A 26,307-nucleotide genomic window follows, 5' to 3' on the forward strand; every position below is an offset into this window, starting at 1 on the left:
GTTTGATTAATTTAATACCTACGCAAACACCGTGAATTTTAAATTTTTTGGTTTATTATCTGTTTTAGCATCAAGCAATATTAACACCTACCTAATAGCCCTGGCTACTCGCTCCTATTATTTGGATTATTTGGTTGAATGTGTAGGAAGTTAGTTTCAGATAGCCTAGTCAGTAAATAAGGCACGGTATTACCAAGCCGGAGGCGGCGGGTTCGATTCCCAGTCCGGTCGAGGGAATCTTTCGGGTTGGAAATTTTCTCGACTTCCCTGGGCATAGAGTATCATTGTGCTTGCCACGCAATATACAAATTCATGCATTGGTATTGGCATCGTAAGCTCTCAATTAATAACTGTGGAAGTGCATTTAGAACACTAAGTGGAGAGCACGCAAAAAGCTAAAATGCGCTTAGCAATAAGCTTGAAATGCGAATAAGAAGAAGAAGATTACCAAGCCGGAGACGGCGGGTTCGATTCCCAGTCCAGTCGAGAACATTCGGGTTGGAAATATTCTCGAATTCCATGAGGATATCCATTGTGCTTGTAACACTATATAAAAATTCATGCAATGGTTGGCACAGAAAGCTCCCAATTAATAACTGTTGAAGTCCATGTAGAACACTAAGTTGAGAGCCGGCAATTTCGCTACAGAAGCCTAAGCAGCCGAGCAGAAGAAGATGAAGTAAGAAGATGGAGCAATTTTAGAATATGGATTTTCTGTAAAAACAAATTTTCTTAAAATATAATGAACCAATATTTTTGAAATTTTGATTTCCGTCGATCTTGTTTTCCGTGCTGAGCACCAATGATACCGACGCCAGGGAGGCAGCTCCAACAGCTGGACCCTACCTATCGACCTATCAACTCATGAACCGGGGACCAACGGCTTTACTTCCCTTCCGAAGGAAGGCGTGATCAGAAATGTTATGCCTCAGAACATCCCGGGGGCGCTGACTGAGATTCAACACAGGCCTGCTGGGGTGAGAGTTAATCACGCTTACCACTACACCACCGGCGCCGCTAATTTTTATGAATTTTTTAGGTAAAATTATAAGATATTCTAAAGATATCCTGATGAAGATTCTTAAAAAAAATCACGAAGCAGAACTTCATGACTATTTTGAGATTAAGTTTTAAGAAACCTCTGGAAAGAAGAAGAAAGGAAGTTCTGAATTAAATACCGAGATTCTGAGGAGAATTTTGAAGGAATCTTGAGGAGAATAGCATATGAATTTTTAGGATAATTCTAAAAGAAGAGAATTCAATGAGAATAATAAGCAGATTTTAAAGTGTGTTCTGGAGGATAATTTCAGAAAAGAAAATTATGTGAATTCTGAGAAAAATATGAAAAGGACCACCGATATGTACCGTGTAAAAAAATCTAGCAGGATTTTGATTTTTCACATGCTGAAATATCAAAAAAAAATGGATGTTGATGCCATTCGTAATTATGGTTAATATTTCTGTACTCACACCAAAAATTGTGATTTTTTTTAAAGTATGTTATTCGGTTACCCATACCTCAGCGGCGCAACAGTGTTAATCCTCCGTTACTCGCGCTGTTGTACTTTGTACAACACACATGAGTTTTCCATTGCCATTGCTGAGTCTATCGATCCTATCCTATCGATCTGAAACCAACGAGTAGGGTAGAGCGCTACTTCGTCTTAATCGCCCATTTCCGTTCTATCGATCAGAAAAGATCAATTATATCAATGATTTCACCATGCACAAATCAATAATAGGTTTGTCCCGACGGGTAGTTTATTAGCTGCAACATAAATTCTGTTAGAGCGCATTGTATGAATATTTACGCTCATTGTTCTCAAAACAAAAGAAGCGCTCCCAGAGAATCCATTTTTTCTACTTTTATCCGTAGGACGAAGAAAATCTAATGGCGTTCCTATGCGTTTGGACGGAATTGAAACTCGTAGAACGAATTTAGAATCAAGAAGCAAGCTAAACTTCGATTACAGTAAACACCTAAAAATGCGGATAATACGGAAAATGTGAATGGAAACCGCGTAAACTGTGACCATACTACGTGGGATTTGACTTAATTGATTACAACATGGAATATATATAATATAATAATATATCGAGATCCTGACCAGATAGAAAGTTACTGTCCCCAACAAAGTTGTTCAGGAGATCATAGCGTTGTCGTTGGCGGAAAGTAGTTCAGAATTTTCTCACAACGTAGCGCTAGTATACATGTGAAATTCTCGCATGTGATATATCTCGAGATCCTGACCAGATAGAAAGTTACTATCTTTCACAAAGTTTTTCAGGAGGTCAAAGCCTATTGCTTGGTGCTCGATAGTTCAGCATTTGCTCACTACGTGACGCTAGTATACATGTGAAATTCTTATATAAAATATCTCGAGTTCGCGACCAGATAGAAAGGTACTGTCTTCGGCATAGTTGTTCAGGAGGTCAAGGCCTTTTTGCAGGTGGATAGTAGTTCAGAGTTTTCTCACTTCACGGCGCTACTATATATGTCAAATTCTCGCATATAAAATATCTCTAGATCCTGACCAGATAGAAAGTAAATGTATTCGGCAAAGTTTTTCAGGAAGTCAAGACCTTTTTGTTGGGTGACAATAGTTCAGAATTTTCTCACTATGCGGTGCTAATATATACGTGCCTTTCTCGCATATTTAATAGCTCGAGATCTTGATCAATTAATTAATTTATCTTTATTAGGGAGGCTTTCAGCCTTGGGCTGGTTCGCCTCCAAGGGAGATCTTGTGAAGCGCCCATACTCCGTTGCGCATCCATGTTTCACTCCCGTGTTGAAGTGCCCAACGTAGAGCAACAACTCGCGTGGTCTTTCTTTCTCCGTAAAATGAAAGACAGTGCAATTCCATTTCTACTGTATGGAAAAAGCTCTTTGATGAATCAGTTATCCTGAGGTTGGAACTGTGCTCGTCCGCACCTAGCAAACCTCGGATAATAAACTCATCAGAACAACTGCCCCGATTCTTTATTATTCGAAACCTTTTATACATGAATTTGTTACTTAAACTCTACACAATAGTTTTTCTCCAGTATGTACATATAAAGCGAGACAGATAGTTTTTCTCTTGGAAAGTCGGTGTCTGTTTTTTTTAACAAGAATTAATGCTCCTCGCGGTAGGAACGGCTATGTATGATGCTTACTCACCAATGTTTATTTATTTATTTATTTGTCGTCAATCAGTGTAGACCGTTTTACAATAGTGCTGTTGCCTTACATGCTATTTTAAAACATACGTTTTATTTGAAATTGTCAGCAAATGTAGACTGCATATACAAATATCTAAAAAATATTTTTTTTTTTAAACTTAACGAGATGAAATCCTAGCAGTTAGTGTTCTCCTTACTGTATCTTTAGACATCGTTAGATCTATATGCTCACAATAATTATTATACACTCTCATCATTCTATTAATTGGTCCATTTTTACCATAATTCGTTCTGTGAGGTGACAGTTGAAATACATTTCAAGTTCTTAACATGCGTGATGGTACGTAAAAATTTAATCTTACTAATATTTTTTCTGAATTTACGCGTTGTGAGATAATATCATTGACAAAGGAAATCATGGAAATTTCTCTTCGTTTCTTAAGTGTTTCAATGTTTATCAACATGCAACGGGACTCATAAGAAGGAAGGGGAAAAGAGGTCCAGCCTAGTTTCCTAAGAGCAAATAACAAAAACTGTTTTTGAACTGATTCCATACGATTTATATAAGTTTCATGGTATGGAGCCCAAACCACACTGCAGTATTCGAGAATTGATCTCACGTAAGCTATATAAAGTGTTTTGATGGTATATGGGTCTTTAAAATGATAACTAAATCTTTTTATGAATCCCAACATATTATTTGCTTTGTGAATTGTGGTATTCACATGATCTACAAATGTCAACTTCGAGTCAAGAATTACTCCTAAGTCCCTAATTTTATCGCACCTTACAACCAGCTGGTTTCCTAGAGTACATGTAAAATCTAGAGTAGTGTTTTTTCTGGAATATGATATAATATTGCATTTTTTAACATTAATATCCAGCAGACTTTTAACGCACCAGTTGTAGAAAACATCAATTTCATTTTTAAAATGTAGCAAATCAGAATTGTCAAAGATTTCCATGTACAGTTTCATATCGTCAGCATATATGAGCACATTTAAACGATTTAACACAAACTTCACGTCATCCACAAATAAAATAAATAATAAAGGACCTAAATGAGATCCCTGTGGAACTCCCGAGGTAACATTAACTGGCGAAGATATTTTTCCTTTAAAGCGGACCATCTGTGTTCTTTCTGTCAAGTATGATCCAATCCATTTTAAAAGTGTACTTGTCATACCTAAACGTTTTAATTTAAAAAGAAGTAAGGGAATGTCTACTCTGTCAAAGGCCTTACTAAAGTCAGTGTATAAGGTTTCAACGGTATTACCTCTATCCATTGCTTCAATAGAAAAGTTTACAAATTCCAACAGATTAGTAGACGTTGACCGACCTTTAAAAAAAACATGTTGATTATTTGAAATGCGATGCTTAACCTGGTTAAATATTTTCTGGTTAACAATTGCTTCAAACATTTTAGGAATGCATGACATAATTGCAATACCTCTATAGTTTTTAATATCTGACCGTTTACCAGATTTAAATATTGGAACTAAAAATGATTTCTTCCAAATTTTTGGAAAATCACCTGTTTTGAGAGATAAATTGTAAAGCCAAAACAATGGTTTAACAAAACTTGTTGCTATTTTTTTCAATAAAAATGGAGGTATTTCATCAGGACCAGGTCCTTTGCCAGCATCGAGACTTTCAAAAGTCATAAAAATTTCTTTAACAGTGATATTTTTAACTGATACGTCATTTTCCCCTTCATGTAGGTAAGAAAAATAGTTCAAATCGAGAGCATTACTGGATTTCTTATATGTGTTTTGGAAAAAACGAGCAAATAGGTTACAAATATCCTCACTATCAGTGCTATCACACTCTTCAAACTGCATGCGTGATGGGAATGTACATGACTTCATTTTTTCGTTCGCGAAGTTAAAGAACGTTTTGGGATCTGATTTTATATTGTTCTCTACTCTTGAATTGTAATTCTCATATGCTGACGATATTTCTGCCTCAAGTGCTCCACAAATTTCAACGTATTTTTCTAAATTTTGTGACGTTTTAAACTTTTTATACGCCTTGTGTGCTTTTTGCTTCCTGTTTTTAATATTTCTGATTTCTTGTGTATACCACACAGGATATTTGGTGCTGTTCACTATTCTCTTTTGTCTTTTAGGAACGAATTCTTCAATAATATTGTATAAGTTAGTATAAAATATGTCAACAGCCTTGTCCATGTTGTTTTCATCTTTTAAAAGGTTTTGCCAACTTATGTTATTCAGTCTGTTGTTAAATTCAGGAACATTTGCATTTTTAAAATCATAAACTAATTCAAAATCAACAACGCTTGGGCGTGACCGATGCGAGTCTGTGAACACTGAGTATTCAATAGCCGTATGAAATTTTTCATTCTTCCATAATGGAACTGCTGCTTCTACAATACAAAAATCTTCTGTACAATTAATAAACATAAGATCCAAATAGGAATTGAGCTGGTTACGAACATGGTTAATTTGATGAAGTCCCAAGTGGCTGCTTTTATCAAAGATGAATTGCAAAGTATCGTTTTCTCCTACAATTGGTAACAACAGAGAATCATTATCACTATCCTGTATAAAATTAACAGTATTCTGGTTAAAATCTCCATAAATATGAATTTTGGTTCTTGGATCTTCTCTTTGAATTTTCAGTTCTGCAGCACCTTTCTCGAAGCACCTAGTTAAGCCAGCGCGCATCGCTGACGACGCGGTAGCAACTGTTTATAAACAACTGACCCTGGAAGTGTGCGACATTGTCACTGCTGCTGTTAAGTTGTGTATTTTCTACTACCGTATGGGGGTCTATTACTGGTTAATTTCTTACTCAGATTGATATTGGATTTTGAGGCCTTTGCACTTGATCAGCTAGAAAGTTGCTGTCTTCGGCAAAGTTGTTTAGGGGGTCAAGGCTTTTTGGCTGGTAGCCAGTAGTTAAGAATTTTCTCACCTCGTGGCGTTAGTATACATATATACTTCTCGCATATGCTATATCTCGAGATCCTGAACAGATAGAAAGTTACTGTCTGCGACAAAGTTGTTCAGGAGGTCAATGTCTTTTGGCTGGTGAACAGTAGTTCAGAATTTTCTCACTGCGTTGCGATAGTATACACGTGCAATCCTCATATATGCTACAGCTCGAGATCCCGAACAGCTAGAAAATTACTGTCTTTGGCAAAGTTGTTTAGGAGATCAAAGCTTTTTGACTGGTGAACAGTAAATAGTTCAGAATATTTTCGGTATGTGGCGCTAGTGTACATGTAAAATATTTGTATATGCTTTAGCTTAAGGTCATGAAGTAACTGTCATCGTCGAAGTTGTACATGCGGCAAAGTTCTTCGGGATGGTGAGTTGATTAGTTCAGAATTCTATCACTTTGCAGCGTTAGTAGTCATGTGAACTGTAAAATATGCTGAATCAAATGCAGCTTTATTATTTCGATGTGAAAAGGAACTAGAGACCTCCATTATACGCAATATAGGTTTAGAAGTCATGCATATAGTTCCATGTTATCATATTATTTCAATTTGTACCACATATTGTTTTATTTATTATTGTTTTTTTTTTCTCTTCTAACGTAACATATTTTAAACAGATTTTTTCTAGATATGATATTCACAACTATATCTTCTAATCATCTTCATTAGCATCCTCTGTTGCACAACTGCTGCACAGCGTTGTAACCGTAGCGTGTCGTTTACATGTAAATCCTTTGCATCTACCACACGTGAGGGTTATAGAAGTGTTTCGGGTACGTCCGCAGGTTTTACAAGTTCCCTTCATTTTTTTCGCAGATGACTTCTCTTCTGTGATTCCATGGTTTGTTGGCACAACTGCATGCAAGATTTATTTAGCGTCTTTTGGGAGACTTTGGATAACCGTCCTCGAGATTAATTGCGCGTTCATTAGACCGACAGGCAAATTATGAAGAAACACTATTCTGAATTTCGCCGAGACCTCTCTCTTTATTGATTTATCAATGATTTGTGCATTTATACCTGATGAAAACCAAATCAAGTATTGTACGTTAGTAAAGTACTACCACTTTATTACCAGAAATATTCAAAATTGAATTGAAGATAACCGTGGGCCACCTGTTTGTTACTCTTGCAACCGAAAATGTTGCATAAAGTTGGTTAATGTAATGTAAAATGTATAAAATATATATACACACGAGTTAGCCAGTCGAGCCATAGGACTATCTCAGTCATGAGATTGCTTTACTCAGTTGTCTGGAGAAATTTTCAAAAGCGTAGTTCACTCAGCGCTGAGTAAGCTCTACTCCCGACCATAAGCTTAAATACACCCCCAAAATACATGCAAATGTGTTTTGTTCAAAGCTCTCTCATTTTACGTCCTATTTTTTTTATCTCCTTAGGTTATTTGAATGGTATGAATAGTATAGCATAAAGGTTCTACTACTACTTTTAATTTCAATTATTTTTTCAACTCAATTCTGAGAAAATCCATCATGATTCTTCAGAGTAAATTTTGAAAAATAGTGTAACTTTGGTATACAAAATATGAAAATTATATTGAGCAATTTGCTTTTTCGTATTACCATACAAAGTCTTTCAAATGTTCTAAAAAGAACGAAAATTGGACATAAAATGACAAAAATATAAACATAACACATTTGCATGTTTTTGGGGGTGTCCTTAAACTTATAATCGGGAGTGTACGGTTTTATTAATTTCTCTATTCAACTGAGAAAAAGTGCATCACTCTCTGAGTTAGTCCCGTTGTCCGTGCACACGTTTTTTTTTTTTGTTCTAGACCCCTCGATAAGACATTTTGAAACAAGCCTAAAATTAAAGAGAGACTCTAAACATTCATTTGGTGGAAGTTTCAGCGATATTGATCTTTTAAAAGAGATACGTGTTGCAACTAATTTATCAGAGGTATACAAATGGAACGACTCACCCCAATTTATGTATCCATAAATCTGCATGAAAATCTTCACCAGTAAAAGAAATCCAGAATATATTTGTCTTATCCCACTTAGGCTGATGTAAATTGAATTTTTATTTCATGATATTTGATATGAGAGAATTGCCCGCCAAGTTTTGAGAAATTTAAAAACTACTGTTCATCAGCCAAATGATCTATATCTCCTCAACAGCTTGACCAAAAACTGTAAATTTCTAGCTGTTCAGGATCTCGAGATAATATATATGCGAAGATTTCACGTATATCCTAGCGCCGCGTAGCGAGAAAATTCTGTACTGTCGACCTAATGCGACCTAATAATGATGTGAAAAAAAAAATGAATTTCTGTCCACCAGCCAAAAGGCCTTGGCCCCCTGAAAAACTTTGCCCAAGACAATAACATTCTATTTGGTCAGGTTTTTGTGAAAATTTCACGTGTATACTAGTGCCGCTTAGGAAATTCTCAACAATTGTACACCAAGCAATAGGCTTTGACTTCCTGAACAACTTTGTCGAAGACAGTAACTTTCTATCTGGTCAGGATCTCGAAAAAAAAACCACATGTGAGAATTTCAGGTGTATACCAGCGCTACGTAGTGAGAAAATTTTGAACTACTGTTCACTAGCGAAAAAGTTACGACCTCTTGAACAATTTTATCGACGACAGTTACTTTATATCTGATCAGAATCTCGAGATATTTAACATGCGAGAATTTCGCGTGTATACTAACGCCACGTAGTGTGAAAATTCTAAACTATTGTGCATCAAGCAATAGGCATTGACCTCATGAACAACTTTTTCGAAGACAGTAATTTTCTACCTGTTCAGGATCTCGAGCTATAGCAAACGCGAGAATTGTACACGTTAACTAGCGCCACGTGGTGAGAAAATTCTGGGCTACTGTCCAAACCACCAAAAAGTCTTGACCCCTTGAACAAGTTTGCCGAAGACAGTAACTTTATATCTGCTCAGGATCTCGAGCTTTTGTATAGGCGAGAATTGCATGTGTATACTAGCACCGCGTAGTGAAAAAATTCTGAACTATTGTCCACCAACGAAAACATCTTGACTTCCTGAACAACTTTGCCGAATACATTTACTCTCCACCTAGTCAGGATCTGGATATATTTTATGTACGAGAATTTCTCATGTATAGTAGCGCCGTGAAGTGAGAAAACTCTGAACTACTGTTCACTAGAAAAAAAAGGTTATGATCTCCTGAACAGCTATGCCCAAGATAGTAATTTTCTATCTGGTCAGGATCTCGAGATATTTTATATGAGAATTTTACGTGTATACTACACAGAAACAAAATCCATCGGCAAAAATACTATATTGATGGTTTAAATTAAATACTGACGCCAATAGATTTGTGCAGAAACGAAATTCATTTAATTTGACTAATTTTTTCTATGGAAACTACTATACCGTTTGAGTCAGCATAGTAGTTTTGACAGAATGGTAGTAAATTTGATTATATTTATAGTCAACTATACTGAAATCATGGTAGATTTAACGGTATTAAGCGTAGTTATACTGAAAATAAGTGTTTTCTGCAAAATAGTATTCCTAACTATTATCTTTGTTTCAGTGTAGCGCCGCGTAGTGAGAAATTTCTGAACTACTGTCCACCAGCCAAAAACTCTTGACACCCTGAACAAGTTTGCGAAAGACAGTAACTTTCTATCTGCTCAGGATCTCAAGCTATTGTTTATGCGAAAATTGCACGTATATACTAGCGCCATGACGTGAGAATTTTCTGAACTACTCTTCGCCAAAGAAAAGGATATGATCTCTAAAACAACTTTGCCCAAGGCAGTAACTTTCTATCTGGTCAGTATCTCGAGATTTTCCATGTTGTAACCAATTAAGTCAAATCCCACGTAGTACGGACATCGTTTACGCGGTTTCCATTCACATTTTCTCTATTATCCGCATTTTTTTTTTGGGCTAACTGTAATACAAGTTTAGCTTGTTTAGTTAAAAACAAGTTTTTTAAGGAATACCAGTTAGTTTCATATCGATTGGTAGCTCGATTGCAAAATGGTAATGGAAAACTGACTTTGTTGTACAAAGTACAACGCGCGAGTACTCGTGTTATAAAAGTTGGCGCGAGTAACGGAGGGTTAAAAAAAACCGCGAAAAAAACGGATAAAAAAGACTTGAGTGTATTCTGAGAATAATTCGTTTTTCCATCAAACACATCATAAAAGAAGTTACTGAAAGAAGCTTCTAAAAAAGAAGCTTCTAAAAGAAGCTTCTAACAGAAACTTATAAGAGAAGCTTATAGAAGACGCTTTTTCGTCGCTACGCTCCTCTAACTAAAAAAAAAAACCACGGGCATATCAGAAAATTTGAGGGTTACACAGTTTATGGAACATTACTTCGATATATTTTTGACGTAGAACCGTTTGTGATTTTTAAATGGGGGTATACTTTGGGAAAAGCAAAAATGGAACATGTTACAAAATTATGAAAGATTTTAAACGTTAATAACTCAGCTGCTCCTGGACCAATTTCAACAATTTTATCACCAATCAATCAGATATATTTCTACGCATTTGTTAAATTCAAGACTTTATCATTTTCAAAATGTCACTATTGAAAATTGCACGAATTTGCAACTGATGCTTTGAACATTAAAATTATCACTTAAACTTACTCGAAATTCTGGATGCAGAAAATAATATGCCGCCCATATCTACAGCTTTAAGTTTTAGCGGGTGTGACCCTCGCCTTACCACGCTGCGCCCCTGATTCCAAAGACATTTTTAGGTAAGTGTTAAAGGAATTCGAACAAGAATTTAATGACAATTACGAGGAGGATTCCAAGGGATGATTCCTGGCAAGTTAAAGAAGAACTCCATAATGTATCCCAATATGATATTTTAATATTTTTATATATGTTATATCAAAAGAGCAGATTTCTCTTCAAAATGTTCAATAACAGAATACTAATAAACATAAACCTCCAAATAGTTTGTTAAAATTTGATAAAAAGTTATACCAGCTAGAAAGCTGTTAAGTGTTATAAGCTGTTTTCATGATACAAGAACAGTGTATTACAATTGTTCTTTTCTGTTTGAAAACAATGCGTATTTCGTTACAACTCCCTAACTTACACATGACATAAAAGTCACCGAAAACTAATCTATCTTTCAATTAAACAATTTTTAATTTTTGATCTGGAATTGGCTAGTATTAAGCCAATTGAAAAAAAAAATCACCAATGAGTTCATTTTTTTTAACTGCCCTCAAATTCTGGACTGCTGACTAAAACTTGATAATGTTTGTAAGGAATAAAAATTGTTGTTCCTAGAACAAATCCTACGTGAATTGATTATTAGTATCCATAACCCAACTTCTAGTGTACAGGTGATCAAACGTCAAACGGTGTGTTAAATATTTTGAAACAAATTAACCTAACAAATCATTCTTAAACTCTTATGAACACGTTTACGAAAGTAAAAATAAATCACATCAAAACACAGGATACCAAACAAGCCTAGCAAATGGAAACGTCAAGGTTTCAAACATTCCTAAATCGATGAAAACCCCAACCCAACCCACCATCTTTTAATTGACTCCGGAAAGAAAACAAAACCCGATCAACCTCGCCGCGACCAATTAAAACCAAAAACAAACAAACAAATCGTAAAACAAAACTTACCAGTAGTGAAAAAAGTTGTTCAACGCATGATTCTGCACGCTAAGCGGATCGGTAATTTTCAAATCCGGGAACTGTGCAATCTGCTGCTCTAGGGTGTCGGCCGAAAATGGCGGTGGCGACGACTCCGTCTCGGTTTCAGTTTCATCCGCAATGCCGCTATCGTCCTCGGTGTCACTCGTATCTTCGGTATCCTCTGGCAGATGTGCCAAGAAACTCGGAATTTGCCGGTTGAAAAAACTCATTTTTTACTCTTCTCTTTCTGGGTGCCTGCACTACTATTTTCGACTAGACGAAGAAGGTTTTCACGCCCGCGTTTCCCAGTAGCTACAGTAGTACGCTCAACCTGGGACGGAGTAGTTTTATGCAATCTCTGGCTCACTGCTTTCCTGACACACTTTCGTTTGCTTTCCGCTGGGGAATTCACTGTATCACATCACACATTGAATACTGATCTTCACACCTTTGTTTTGGTCTTCCAATGGAGTCACATAGTCATGAACCGATCACACGCACTGCCAATTAATAGCCACCGGTCAGCAATTAGTCACACCCAGATAACACCTGCAATTTTTCGAAATGCTCGTTCAAGACTAAACTCTTTCACGGTCTCTCGGCACCGTTAGATACATGCAGCACCGACACACTATAAGTGGTAGGTAGTAAAAAATTAAGCCGAAATTTGCGCGCTCTCACTCATCTCCATCTCCACCACTCTGACCAGACAGTCGATGGTGACGGTGATGGTGGTAAAGGGGATCAGTGTCATTGACGTCCGTTCCTCCAACCAACAACAGTTGAAAATGGATTTTTCACCGAAAATCGTTTATCGCAAGCAAAACAAACATTCGAAATAGTCAGCTGACTCATTTCGGAGGCAAAACATCCTCTGCTTACTGTATAATACCGCAAGGCTAGACCCTCGTTGGAGAACCGATATAGAGCGGGATTAAAACAAACAAAACCGCATGCTTCCATACGTCAGTGGAAGTGGAAAATTGGAAAAGCTAAATCCACGCAACGATTTTCCACTAACTTGAAAAACCCCAGTGCGTGGGTGTGGTAAGAAATTGATCTGTTCCCGTACTTGCTTTTTGCCTTTGGCTGTATGTTACTTTTGCATTTTCCTACACATAGTCTCACAGAAAAGCAAGTACGGGAACGGACCTAATACCATCGTAGTGACCTTGTAGAATCTGTCAACCTGCCGCGAGCTTGACTGTTGCGAGGAAAATTAGGAGAGACACTCGCGTCGAGAGAGTGGTTCTCCATCTTTCGCTGTCGCAGTGTGTCGATTGTGCCTATCATTCTGTAGGAAAAACCGTTCTCGGGTTGTGAGATGCGTTGCGCCGTGGAAATTTTTCCTCGGCTAGTCAAATTTTTGATGGCTTTTTGTCTTTCTCCTAGTGACAAATGTGGCTAGGATGGGACTTTAATGAAGGAAGTGTGTTATGGTACAGACTTAGACTCGACATTTCAGGTGAACCCTGAGGTTTGCCCGAGTCAGGATAAGCAGCTGTCTGTTTTTTTTTTTTTGTTTTTGCTTCAATTTAAGTATCACTTGGTAAGACAAGTCATACGAGCCATGACCTGAAATTAGGTTTAATGTGGTGTGGCCACATTTTAAAACAAAAATATACACTTCCTAACATTTAATACTAGATAATCTGGATTTGTTCTAACGATGCAAGCATAATTCGCATCCTAGAACCAGTTCCAGCAGTTATCAATGATGGTACTCTATGACAGCTTCCTTTTCTGAGCACAGCGATATTTTTTTCGAACCCCCACACTTTCATCTCGATTTTTAAATCAAGATTTAAAGCAAAATAATAACTTCACTGTTTGACACTAAACTGACAAACTGACAGCTCGTTCCCATACAAAGTGACACCGAGGGGCGCTAATAAGGTGATTTTTGCAAATGTAATCGTACTTATTTAAAATAGTTCCAGTGTCCTAAAATTGATGAAATTTTGGGTTTGGGTTGAATTTTTAATGCAGATTACGAATATGCATTTACCTCAATACCCTTAAAGAACCCAATTGTGCAATTGTGCACTTAAGTCTCTATTAGTTCTAAATGGTGCTTTAATGGAACTAGATAATTTTATTTTTGTAATTTGTTGTTGTTGTTCTTTATTAGTGACATTTTACATCCTGCGGATGCATTCATGTCAGTTGAATTGGTAAACAGTGTGTGGGTGTGAGGGTGAGTGTTAGTGTTTACGGTACAATTCAAAATTCACTTAGCTTTCTTATCGTTTGCTCGTTTCCTTCCGTTCTGGTTCATCGCCTGCATGCTGATCTCATGTTTTACACTTCTTCTCCATAAATTTCTTCTTTACTTCTTCTAAATATATTCACCATTTGCATTCATCATGATCTTCCATATATCTTCTCCATATTAGTTTTCGATTTCTCCGTTCCTTCCTTGCGTTTCATCTTTATCTTCATTCTTCTGCATCTTCATACTCATTCACATCTTCTGTCGTATTTTCGTTTCTGCTTCATCTTCATCCTTTATCTCCGATTTCCATTCAGCATCTTCTTCATGAACTCACTTGGCTCCAGCATTCATCGGTAACTTTCTTCCGCTGCATCTTCTTCCATTTCCTGTCCGACATCTTCTTCCATTCAGGCTTCGTTTCTTCTTCTGCATCGCTTGCTTTTTCTTCATCCATTATTTCAGCGGTCTTCCTCCGCTCTGTTTTCTTCCTACATCCTGCACTTTCCTTTCCATTCTATCTTCGATAAAGTTTGGTTTCTTGAGCTTGAGCTTGATTGACCGCCCACGGTTGCTACTCTGTTACTGCCAGATCAGCTGTAATTACACAGAGAACCAATAGACGATGCTTGGGACTAGCAATCATCCTCAATGTGTAAAAACTGGTGATCTTAAATTAGGCAATACCAGCGCCGGCCGCGCCCAAACACAGGTCAAGAAAGGAATGGGAAGGATTGTGTTGACATGACACTCGCTTTGATGGAAGCCGAGAACACCTCTGCACTTCCACGATGAATCACTGGGATATTGAGTAATAGGGTTGGGTTTGCAGCAGGGTTCGTTTTGGTAAACGATAAGCTGAATTGATGTATTAACGATCATATAACGCGAAGGAGCTTGGGACTAAACCCACGGTCTTCTGCTCAGTAAGCAAAAACGTTTGCCACTAGGCAGACGAGCACCTTTTTAATCACCGAGTTGCTGTTATTACCATGTAGTCATATTAACAAATAAAACGATTGACGAATCTTGAATGTGGATGGGCCTGAGATTAGACTCATGATGTTCTGCTCAGTAAGCAAAACCGGTTGCTCTAAGGCCACCGAGCCCCTCATATCACATAATACCGTTGCTCAAATTTGTGTATCCATTCAAACCCGGAACCAACGACAACAACGAGTTTCGCAAAATACACGATACATAAGCGATTTTACCATAAATATCTTTGATATGTAAGGACATGGGACCGCGTTTTTCTGCTCAGTAAGGAGGCCACTGTAACCGACGATCTTTCAAATCCGAAAACTAAAAACTACGAAAAAGTACTTAGGCCTTCATTAAGTTCCACTTTCACGCGACGTTCAATGACAGGGTCCTATCCAGGATTACATCTGAAAAATCCAAATCTGGCCAACGCCCACCCTAAACCTAAACCTGTTCTAATCCACCTGAAATGACTAACGAATGGAAGACTTTGACTACCCATTCTCATTCCGTGCCTTATGGCAACTTGATGATTCTATTGCGCTCATCTTTTGGCACCACCCAGGGGAGACTTGGTCCTGTACCCAATGCTTAACTTATCTCCATTCCACTCAGCTGCTCGCAATTTCTTGTGATATAGTGGGCGGAATATTATTATATGAGACAATTCAATGCAGACGTCTTTCCAAATTTGGCAGATCGACAGGTAATCGGTGAGTTACCACGATAGTTGCTATTCAACAACTCGACAACGTCCCATCGTCAACGCCTGCTATGAGAATTTCCCATTGCAGACGCCAACGAAATGACGTCATCGAGCTATCGATCAACTACCCTGGTTATCGCCTGGTACCTTATAGCACGATGCTAGGAGGCGAACCGGAAGAATCGATGAGCTACCTCTCCCCCTCTATCTTCGATAAAGTTTGGTTTCATGCAGAAACTTCAGCAACCGCTTATCAGAATCCTCATCGTTGCGTAACGCCGTAAAAAGGCTTGTGGAATCGATTCCGTATTTCGTCCTGGCCGCTTCAAATTTCCTGCAGTGCAGAATAATGTGACAACAACGGTCCCACAGCATTCACATGCTGGCGGAACTGTTTTCTTCAGCAAAAATTCATGCGTAACCCTAGTATGACCAATGCGCAGACAAATGAGTACGCGTTGATCGGCAGAGCTGTACTGATCGATCCACTTCTTTGTTTCCCTTTTGACTTCCTTCAGCATGACATCTGTCAATTGTGCCCAACGTGCTTGCCATAGCTGACGAAAGACTTGGTTCGTACAGCGATGTTTGGAAGCTCTACATCAACCGTCGCCAGGCGATCGGACGCTCGTTCCACAACTGGAAGATCGACATTCCTGGAATCCTTCTCCATCAAACGAATTGCAGCACGAATTATGCCTTGCATAACCATTAAATTGAATAGCAAAGTGCCTGCTTCAGCTATAATCGCTGGAATCTGACTGGTGACGTACACCCCTGAGGCGAACCGGACCATCCGGTTGTAGAATGCAAGAGTCTGCACCACCGAATCCTTTGCTCTACTGACGAGCCCGATACCGTAGATAAGCCATGACGTGACGATTGCTGATCCGATACACAACAGAGAATCGCGTTACCCTCGCGGAAGTTTAGCCCCGATCATCTTCAAGATCCGTAGCCTAGAGTCGCACGTGGTTTTGACTATCTTGCAATGTTATTTGAAGGACAGCGACTGGTCAAGGTTGACGCCAACAACAGTAGTTACTATCAGTTGATTCGTCCTCAGTACAGCTGTACGGTCGATGAATATATCGTTGGTGGGTTCTCGACGGGCGTTGGGACTGCCGTAGAAAATTTTTGATTTTGTCGCGGAAATTATGAAGCCGACCCTTTTCGCCCATTTGTCGACAGCTTTCACTGCAGCCTGTAGATCTCTATACAGAGGACGCTCCTTACTCCTCCGTATCACCAGCAAAATATCGTCCGCATAGAGAAGCACGGTAACAGTATGCGGTACCACTCTGAAAATCGGCTGCATCGCTATAAGGAATAATGTGACGGACAACACAGACCCTTGGGGGACTCCGTTCTCCAATGGCATTTCACCCGATAAATGTTCTTCCATGTTCACCCGGAAAGATCTGTCCGTGAGGAAGCTGAGCAGCACGTTGAACATGCGCCCACCCATCTGCCACTTACGCAGAGTGCGCAAGATACCGTACCGCCAAGTGGTGTCGAACGATGCAATCAAGCAGTGTTCGTCCCAATTTGGTAATGACCTATCCAACTCCGCCAAGTATGTATCGACGCCTCTCCCAGCTCTAAAGGCGTGCGGCCTCTTGTCCAGTCGTCCATTCGACTCCAACTCAGTCGTATCGATTCACGATACGTTCGAACACCTTTGCGATACAGTTGGTCAAAGTGATAGGTCGGAAAGCAGCAGGTCCAGATTCAGAACAGTTTGGCTTCGGAATCGGCACTATTATTCCGGTTCGCCAGCTGATGGGGTAAACGCCACGACGTCGGATCATCGGATATCCTACCGAGTCAGGACCTGTAGAGACACTACGTCCTTTGTCGAGTGCCCACAGAAGCTCATCCAGGGTGAAGTCCGCGTTATATATGTCGTCGGTGTCCGGAAGAAAATCCACGCGATCCCGTTCCGCTCTTTCCTACGCTGTTTGAAACAGTTGAGGATAACTTGAGGTCGCCGATCTCTCACAGTAGTGCTCGGCCAGTTCTTATGCTATTTCTTCTGCCTTCTCCGTGTAGCCATCGGGTCGCTTGATAACCGCCTTGCTGTATTGTCGTTTGCCTCTCAGGGTGTTCATCGTCCGCCGCATGTCTACCGTTGTGCTGCTAGGTGATGTTTTTCGGACAAAGTTCTCCCACGAATGTTCCTTAGCTTCCTTCACTACCTTCTTAGCCGCTGCCTTCGCTTTCTGGAACTGCTTCAAAACATCCGCTGTGTCCGATCCTGCTGTTCTGCTGCGCTTCAGTGCTCTCAGAAGTTTTCGACGCCGCTTAATCGCCGTTTTCACTTCCGGGCACCACCACGGTACCGATTTGGAACCAATTCGTCCTGATGTTCGAGGAATGCTAGCGGTTGCTGCTGATAATATCCGATTGACGAACTCATCAACCCCAATCTCGTCATCCGGTTTGATGCTGTTGGAAGAGCCATCTTCTCCGTTTTGTGGCGATCTGTGAGCATTCAGTTGAAGATACGGTGATTGGAAAGTGGTCGCTGCTGTGGGTATCCCGAAGTGCTCGCCAGATAAATCTGGGAGCTAGCACCTCCGAACAGATCAAGAGATCTATGGCAGAAGATAAATCATTTGCTGGATCCACCCGCGTGTGTGATCCGTAATTCAGGATTATCCCCAAGTAACAATTTGAGTTTTATTAGGGTTCTGCAGACCATGATTAAGACTTTTAGAATGCTTTAAAACCTCGATAAAACTTGAAATGTTACTTGGGTCAGCTGCTCCGTCAGTGTCTTTTCAGCGATGTAGCAGCCAAGTGCATTCGATGCCGTACAACCCCAGGCGGGATGGTGCGCATTGAAGTCACCAAGTACCAACATTGGCGCGGGCAGACGCTCCAAGAAATTTAATTGTGTTTGGCACTGTTGCTAGGAATTCGGAGAGATGTAGATCGACATTCCCCTCATTGCCGTCGGAAGATGGATGCGAACTGCAATGGCTTGAATATCACAATCGATATCGATGCGCTCAAATGGAGCCCCCTCACGGATGGCTGCCAGTACCGACGACCACCGGTTTGAAGAAGCAGGGTGTAGTTCTTGCCGGCAAAGTTTGGCGCGACCACACGATTATCCACTTTCGTCTCCTGCAGCGCTATAACGGACGGTTCATGCTCGCTGATGAGCAGTTTGAGCTCGCTGATGTTGGCACGTAGACCATGTATGTTCCACTGGAGGGCAACACATTTCGTGGGATGACTACTGCTGACTGTTGCTGATGACGAAGATGATGCTGACGGTCTGCGCGTTGGACCTGACATATCGGCCGGATTCCAGGAGGAAACAGAGGGTGCAAGACAATCGTGACTGGTCCCACTCTCGTCCCCCTGGACATCCACTCCCCTCCTGGGAAGGGGGAGGCTACTTCACGCTCTCCCTCCCCACACCGATTTTGGAATTCTGTCTGTTGCTGTAATGATGACGGCGGACATGTATCTCGACTTTGCTGTTGACGACGAACTTCACCGGTGGGAACAGTCCCGAACCGGTTATTACACGGCGAATGAGAACGACCCAGATTTGAGTTTAGTTCACTCATAGTCGCCAAAAGTGCAGGAACTCAGCGAGGAGTAAAATTTGTCTCATGGTTTCCTGTGGAAAACCTAAAAAATCTGCCGGAAAATGAGGAAATTGACGAAAATTTTATTCAGTCTCGGAGTAGTACCAATAGACTGAGTGAATCCAATCTTCACTTTTCTCAAATTCGGGAATTTTTCCCTGGAAAATCCTGGAAAAACCTGGGAAAACATGAGGCAAATTTACTCATCGCTGAGTTCCTGCACTTTTGGCTATTATGAGTGAACTAAACTCAAATTTGGGCCGTTCACATTTGCCGTGTAGGAATGATAGCGTCGGTGGCACTCACAATGTTGCGGTGGCTAGTGTTGGCTGACGGGGGATTTTCGATTGGCACTACATGCCGACGGTTGATTTCATTGGTAGGTAAGTGGTATGTGACTCTAATGTTTCATAATCGACCGCAGAGGGGGATTCTCCATCAACGGGTTGGGGTAAGACGTCCCGGATGGATCCTCCAGCCTGCTGCGCTCTCTCCTGTGAGATTGAAGGGGGTAATGGTTTATTTTCTAAAACAAATAAAAATTAACATTACCAATTACTAAAAGAAAATCTAACATCAGTTTTTTACAATTTCCATAGAACTCTATTGACTTTTATTTCAATATAAAGTTTTGCAACTATCCCACTTTCCTTGGAGATGGCTTAACCGATTCGAGTGCAATCATGTCCATCTTGTTTATATCTGAAATTCATAAAAGTGTTTTGAATTTATCCTCGCTTGGACATTTTTCAGTCATGGTAAATTTAGAGCTCCTTAATCACTGATTTTACATATGTGCGCCCCCTTTAAGAAACACCCATAATTATAATTGAGGAAAGTACACGCAAAACTAGAGTATGGGTAAAATTTACCTGAAATCAGAAAAACTTAGAAATACAAATTTTAGGTTTAACGTTGGATCTAAAAAAGCTACAATGTTTTATGTTCCACGTTTCAATCTTTGGAGTTGACCTTCTTCATGGGATAATAAGCAGTACCGTCTACCGTTCAGCGCAAAAACCTTTATGATCTAAAACTAAACTAGATTTTCACAATATTCTAGCGATATTGTTACATGCTTGTAAACAATTTCGGTGTTTATGCTAACCTATGCTAACTATAACTGAAAATTAAGTGAAGGGAGATATTTTCTATATTTCTATATTCTATATTCCTTCCTGGTCCGGTCTAGGAATTTTCGGGTTGAAAAATGTATCGACTTCCTTGGACATAGAGTATGATTGTACATGCCACTCAATTATACTAATGCAAAAATGGTACAGCCATCGAAAGCTCTTAATTAATAACAGTAGAAGTGCACCTAGCCCACTAAGTTGAGAGCACGCAATAAGCTCATATGCGATAAGCAATAAGCTTGAAATGCGATCAAGAAGAAGGATACGTTGAGCACATCTAATCCACTATCGTAATCCTCTCAAGCACTATCGCACTAACTTCGCGTCTTCTATAATTACCCAAGTGTCACGAGTGTTATCTGGCAATGACCTATTAATTCACATACGAATTTGCTTTCAATGTTACATCACAGTCTATTTTGCAACACGTGTTTATGTTCATTCACCTCCTGTTAATCCCTCTCACTAAATATGCACCACTACAATTATCACATCACACCCACTTATCGTTTCAGATTACTCCAGCGAACGCAAACGAATCCGATAAACCGAGCACTGTCAACAATCGGATTCAATGATCAACACCACATAAACCACAAATCGTCTTCATCAACACGATCTCAACAACAGGAAATGGTAACACACTGCCCCGCCGTAGTAGACCTGTAGCACACAGTAAACACACAGCTTGCTTCGATTTTCCCGAGTTCGATGTCGATATCACAAACTCTGACGTCCGGGACGGTTGGAATGTAGCGCGTTATTTTTCCTTCTCTCGCCTATCGGCTATCGAATTTAAATTAAAACATTCTCCGCGCTAAGACGGACTTGAGCGATTGGATCATGGTGCCTCTCTTGCAATCGGTAGTAGCTTAAAATAAACGAATTCGAAGCAGTCTATGCGCGGCAAGTTGCAAAGCTGCGACCAAAGCAACGGAATCTAGTAGGCGAGGTGCGTTCTTCTGTTCAGACTAACGGCGACGAGGAAACTCTCCGAAGCAAGAAGACCGCTGGCGGTCAACTATTGACCGATTGTACATGAGGATGCAAATAATTCAGCAACCCGAGCAGCAGCCAAGATGGCTGTAGTGTGAGCTAACGCTGCTTATTGTTAACAAACAAATTCTCACACTTGAAAGTAACAACAGCTGAGCGAACCGAGCAGTGAGTGAGTGCAACAGAACTCGGCATTGCATGAATTGCCGAGATGCAGATTTGCCGGTGAAAATTTCAAGCCAAACAATGTATTAGATCCTAAGAAATATTCACCGATTCTACCCGTCGATTGTTTCTTTGCATCCCATTTCATGGCCATGTATGGACAGTTCCAGGTACTTTCAACAAACAGTTCCATAGAAGAAGCTATTATCTAGCATCCCATACAGCAAACACAGCAAGAAACGGTGTTGTCGCCAAGTTATTAATGAAACGATCTGTTACTTAGGACCTAATCCATTGTTCGGCTGGATTTTTCTACGCGGGATGGGTATAAGTGTGGTTTTTAATTTAACTCGATCCGTTGAAGATTGCCAAAATAAAAATTGAGCGTGTTTTACGAGCAGCGTAGTGAAACTTAAATATCATCTGGCTGGTTGAAGCGGGTCATTTGTTGACGGGCGTTCGGGTGACGCAAATGTGATATTTTGATACATTCTGGTGGTGGAAAAGGATGAAAGAAATGCTAGACTTGGAAAATCTTTCTCCCGCAGGGAACGGGTCCGGCTTAGTGGTAAGCATTCATGCCTCTCATGCTGATGGTCACGAGTTCCCAGACAAGTTAAAAATTATCCCATGCGTGAAAGCGATGATTGAATGATGAATATGTCATGGTTGATCTAATGTATATTGTTCAGAAAACCTTAAATCTTCATGGTTTAACCAAAACCATCCATCACTGATATGAACAAGAATGATAAGAGTTTAATATACCACTCTTCGGACAAGTAGATTTCCTTTAAAACATCAACGTCAAAAAGACAAGTACTAGCCTATCAGTTTATCACAGATTATTTGAAGTGATTTTATTGATATTATTTCCATTCAACTCTTATCAATGGATTTAATAATACTGATTATGGTGGATCACAGATCCTAAATCAGCAAATTTGCGATGTTCAGGTGCGAGAGGTGGCCAATTCGCTTCAGGAATGGGTTCACTTCACAAGCATACGAATATCCCAGCGCAAGGTTCTTCCTGTCCCAGTTGATCCAGCTCACCTTATCGCCAATATCCTCGCAGAACATGTACTCATCTTGAATCCGTTGCATTGAATCGATGTGAATGTCATTCACACCAATCAGCACAATACCAGCATTGTTTCGTTCATCATGCAAAATTTTATAGTAGATCTTCGGTGCCGGCAGGCGTTGCGTTCCGTTCGGATCAAAGTCCAGGTAGATCGGTTGCTCATCACCGTTGGCATCGGTTTGGGTATGCACACCGTACGTGCCACCATAGACAGTGACGTGGATATTTCGGGCAGCTACAAAGTTGCGTGAACTATCTTCGATACGAAGCCAGTTTCCGTCGTTGAAGTTCTGCCATTGGGGTGCAGCCACCAAGAACCAAAAGGTAGCGTTCTGATGCGTTCCGTAGATGAAATCAGCGCGCGCAGCGATATGTCCACGGGCCATGTAAATTCCAGTGCTAACGTCCAATACCAGCTCATCGGCGATTTGCTGTGAATTCAGGATCGTACCCAAGGTTTGCCGCTGACGACTGATAGTGTACAGGGTATTCACGTTTATGCCAGGGTAGAAATTTCCTTGGTGCCAGGAAGGGCGTGGAACTCCCTGTTGGAAACCAGCATGAGCTCTATGAAACTCATGCTTGATCCAATGATTCTCAAATGTTTGTTCGTTGTGACAGACGTCCATGATCTTCGGGAAACGTGATCCCATATCGAATCCGATTTCTACGATGAACGCATTCTGTTCGCAAGATTGCGGAGTACGACGAGCAGTGCTGAACCAATTCTCCGTGCAGGAAAACTGACTAAATTGGTACATAGTGCTGTCGTAGTTGAACATGTTCTCAAACACGCATGACACCATGATGGAGTTCTTGCCCGGAGAAATATTGAAACCACTGTCGCAAGCCAGCTCTAGGTATTCTCCCGCCTCCAGATGTAGAAGTCGGTCATCCGATTGAGGATATCGGAATTGGTCAGTACCGGGAATCAGAAACAGCGGCTGTGGCCTCGGTAGCTGAGTATTGATATTGATTGTACACGCCGATGCTGAAACGAACGGACAAATTGAATCAAATTGAACACTTACACATTGACATCAAACTTACCCAGTTTATTCCACTCTGTTTCCTTGAGAGGAATGTCTCTCCCTTCTGCCATTGACCCGAAGGTCAGTACAACCGTTGCCAAGCACAACAAGACCTTCATTGTTCACCTTCGGTAACCACAAAATGAAACTGAAGGTAAGAGTGAAGAAGACTTTTTATACCAAGTCTCGTGCTTGTCGCTCCGATAGCTCCGTTATCGAACATGTTGAACACTGCCATTCGGACGTCATGATAACGTCAACACCGGCAGTTCGCTCTTATCAATCATCTGGAGTGGGAGAGCCACCCGGTCTTGTATATCGTGCTATGTCCTTAATAAACAACCAATCAGTATAGATCACTGCTTATTGGCGTCTGAGATAGCTAATAGAAACACCACCCCCGGCTATGTTTAAAGAAGACTTCTGTTTTAAAGTGAAAGTACCGTAAAACAGGGTAACATTGATAGTTTTTTTTAAGTATATTTTATATATTTTTTTTACAGCAATGAATGTTTTTCAAATTTTATATTTTTAAAACAAGTACTAAGGATCCAAGAGTTAATTCACTATTAATATGTTTTACGGAAATTAAAGCATTTACACTATTTTTTGTTTTGTGACCGAACTTCAGTATTTTGATTTGAGGTGAATGTGTGAATGTAGAAAAAAAATGAGTGAAACTCAAACAATTTAGTTCAAGATATATGAAACTTTGAAAGAGTATATAATCAGAAAACCTCATAAGCAATAAAAATACAACATTAAGTTTGTTATGGCTATATAAGAAATACATTTCATAAGTAATGGTTTGAGTGCTTTTTTAAACAGGCGAAAAACACGAAAATTGTTTTTTAAAGGGTGTCCACGATGAAATTGCCACACTATGAAATTGCTCTAACTTTTTAACCGTTGGGTAGAATTTAATGAAAATTTGGGTAGATTTAGTTCATAGTGCATTATTTACATCCTGCAAGTTTTAAAGTCCTGTGATCAAAACTCGCGGAAATGGAGTCGAAAGAACAGCTCGTGCGTGATAAAATCTTGCGCACCCAGACAACCAGAATGCACGTATATTCAAAGTTGTTTTCGTGATATACAAACATATATACAAACAAACAAGTCGTATAGAATGCAAAGAAATGGCTTATACGTACAAAAGTGGAGGCCATATACGTGCATATTTTCGTTTAATTTTAAACGAGTTGATTTAACATCATATGCAATTTGATCTGTAATAACAAATCCATTTTGAAAAGTCTTACGATGTAATCCGATTAAATTTGTGATACAGTACGACGGAAAAATGAGTCATCGCATATAAGTCGGAAATTTGCATTCTATACGATTTAACTTAAACATAATGCGAGGTATGCCATTCTAATATGCGATTTTGACTTAAACTGTAGCAATTTACGATACTGTCTGTACATTGTTATACGACTTCTGGTTGTCTGGGCATTCATCACGAGAACAAGGATCTCTCGCATCGTTCCATCGCTAAAACGTTGGGAATCGCGAATTCCACGGTGTCGCGAGTGATTAAGCGGTTCGAGGAACGGTTGACCACCGATCGGAAGCCCAGAAGTGAAGGAAAAAGTATTCCGTACAACACCAAAAATCACAACCGCGTAGTTGAGGCCTTCAACCGAAATCCGAACGCCTCCGTTAGGGATGTGGCTAAGAAGCTGCACCTAAGCCGAAGTTTTGTCCAGAAGGCCAAAACTAAGGCTGGGCTTCGAACGTTCAAGGTACAAAAGGCCCCTAATCGCGAAAAGAATCAGAACAAGTCCGCCAAAACCCGTGCCAGGAAGTTGTACTTCAACATGCTGACGAAAGTTGAATGCTGCATCATGGACGACGAAACATATGTGAAGGCCGACTTCAAACAGATCCCCGGCAACCTGTTTTTCACGGCCAAGGATAAGTTCAGCGTTCCGGAGCATGTCCGCACTCAGAAGATGTCCAAATTTGCGAAGGAATTCCTGGTTTGGCAAGCCATCTGCACGTGCGGGAAGCGGAGTGCACCTTTCGTGACCCAGGACACGATGAACGGACAGGTGTACATAAAAGAGTGCCTCCAGAAGCGGCTGCTTCCTCTCCTGAAGGCCCACAACGTCCCAACAATCTTCTGGCCAGATTTGGCCTCATGCCACTACTCCAAAGACGTGCTGAAGTGGTATGCGGACAATAAGGTCAATTTAGTGCCGAAAATGTTCAACCCTCCCAACACTTCGGAGCTCCGCCCCATCGAGACGTCCTGGGCGATTATGAAGCAGCACCTTCTTAAACGACCTAAGGTAGTGAAGACAGTCGAGGAACTGAAGAAAGTATGGGTTTACATGCAAAAAACGGTTGATTCACAGGTTGTGCAGAATCTTATGGCCGGGGTTAAGGCCAAGGTGCGGGCATTTGCGTATTTGGACTGTAAATAAAATACGAGTAAAATGGTAAAATGAAGTTTAATAGTTATTTCTCAATCCCTGAAAATTTGATGGCAATCGGATGAAAACTCGAATTTTGCGAATCAATTTTGTGTGTGGCAATTTCATCGTGGACACCCTTTAATATGTTTTTAAAATATGTTGCCCGTACTATATAAAAACTATATACGATATCAACGG

General features: G+C 40.1%; 3 protein-coding genes across 3 annotated transcripts in view; 1 reads left to right on the forward strand and 2 right to left on the reverse strand.

Annotated features, from left to right (window-relative positions):
- LOC135708738 (golgin subfamily A member 6-like protein 22) overlaps positions 1-12,184 on the reverse strand; it is a 422,081-nt gene extending 409,897 nt beyond the window's left edge. The window contains exon 1 of the mRNA XM_065230859.1: positions 11,753-12,184. Within this exon, the coding sequence (XP_065086931.1) occupies positions 11,753-11,994 (242 nt within the window). The 5' untranslated portion in view covers positions 11,995-12,184. The remainder of the gene's footprint in view (positions 1-11,752) is intronic.
- The window catches only part of Pitslre (pitslre), a 169,519-nt gene that overhangs the window by 126,712 nt on the left and 16,500 nt on the right, over positions 1-26,307 (forward strand). The window lies entirely within an intron of this gene.
- Positions 22,401-23,813, reverse strand: LOC135708773 (uncharacterized). Its single transcript, XM_065230915.1, has 2 exons — positions 23,706-23,813; positions 22,401-23,646 (listed from the first exon to the last, which is right to left on the reverse strand). Exons 1-2 carry the CDS (start codon positions 23,803-23,805, stop codon positions 22,499-22,501), a joined length of 1,248 nt encoding a protein of 415 aa, XP_065086987.1. The 5' UTR covers positions 23,806-23,813; the 3' UTR covers positions 22,401-22,498.

The sequence above is a fragment of the Ochlerotatus camptorhynchus genome, unplaced genomic scaffold (assembly GCF_037179485.1).
Source record: "Ochlerotatus camptorhynchus isolate MF236.1 unplaced genomic scaffold, CSIRO-AGI_Acam_v1.1 ptg000334l, whole genome shotgun sequence".
Taxonomy (NCBI): domain Eukaryota; kingdom Metazoa; phylum Arthropoda; class Insecta; order Diptera; family Culicidae; genus Ochlerotatus; species Ochlerotatus camptorhynchus.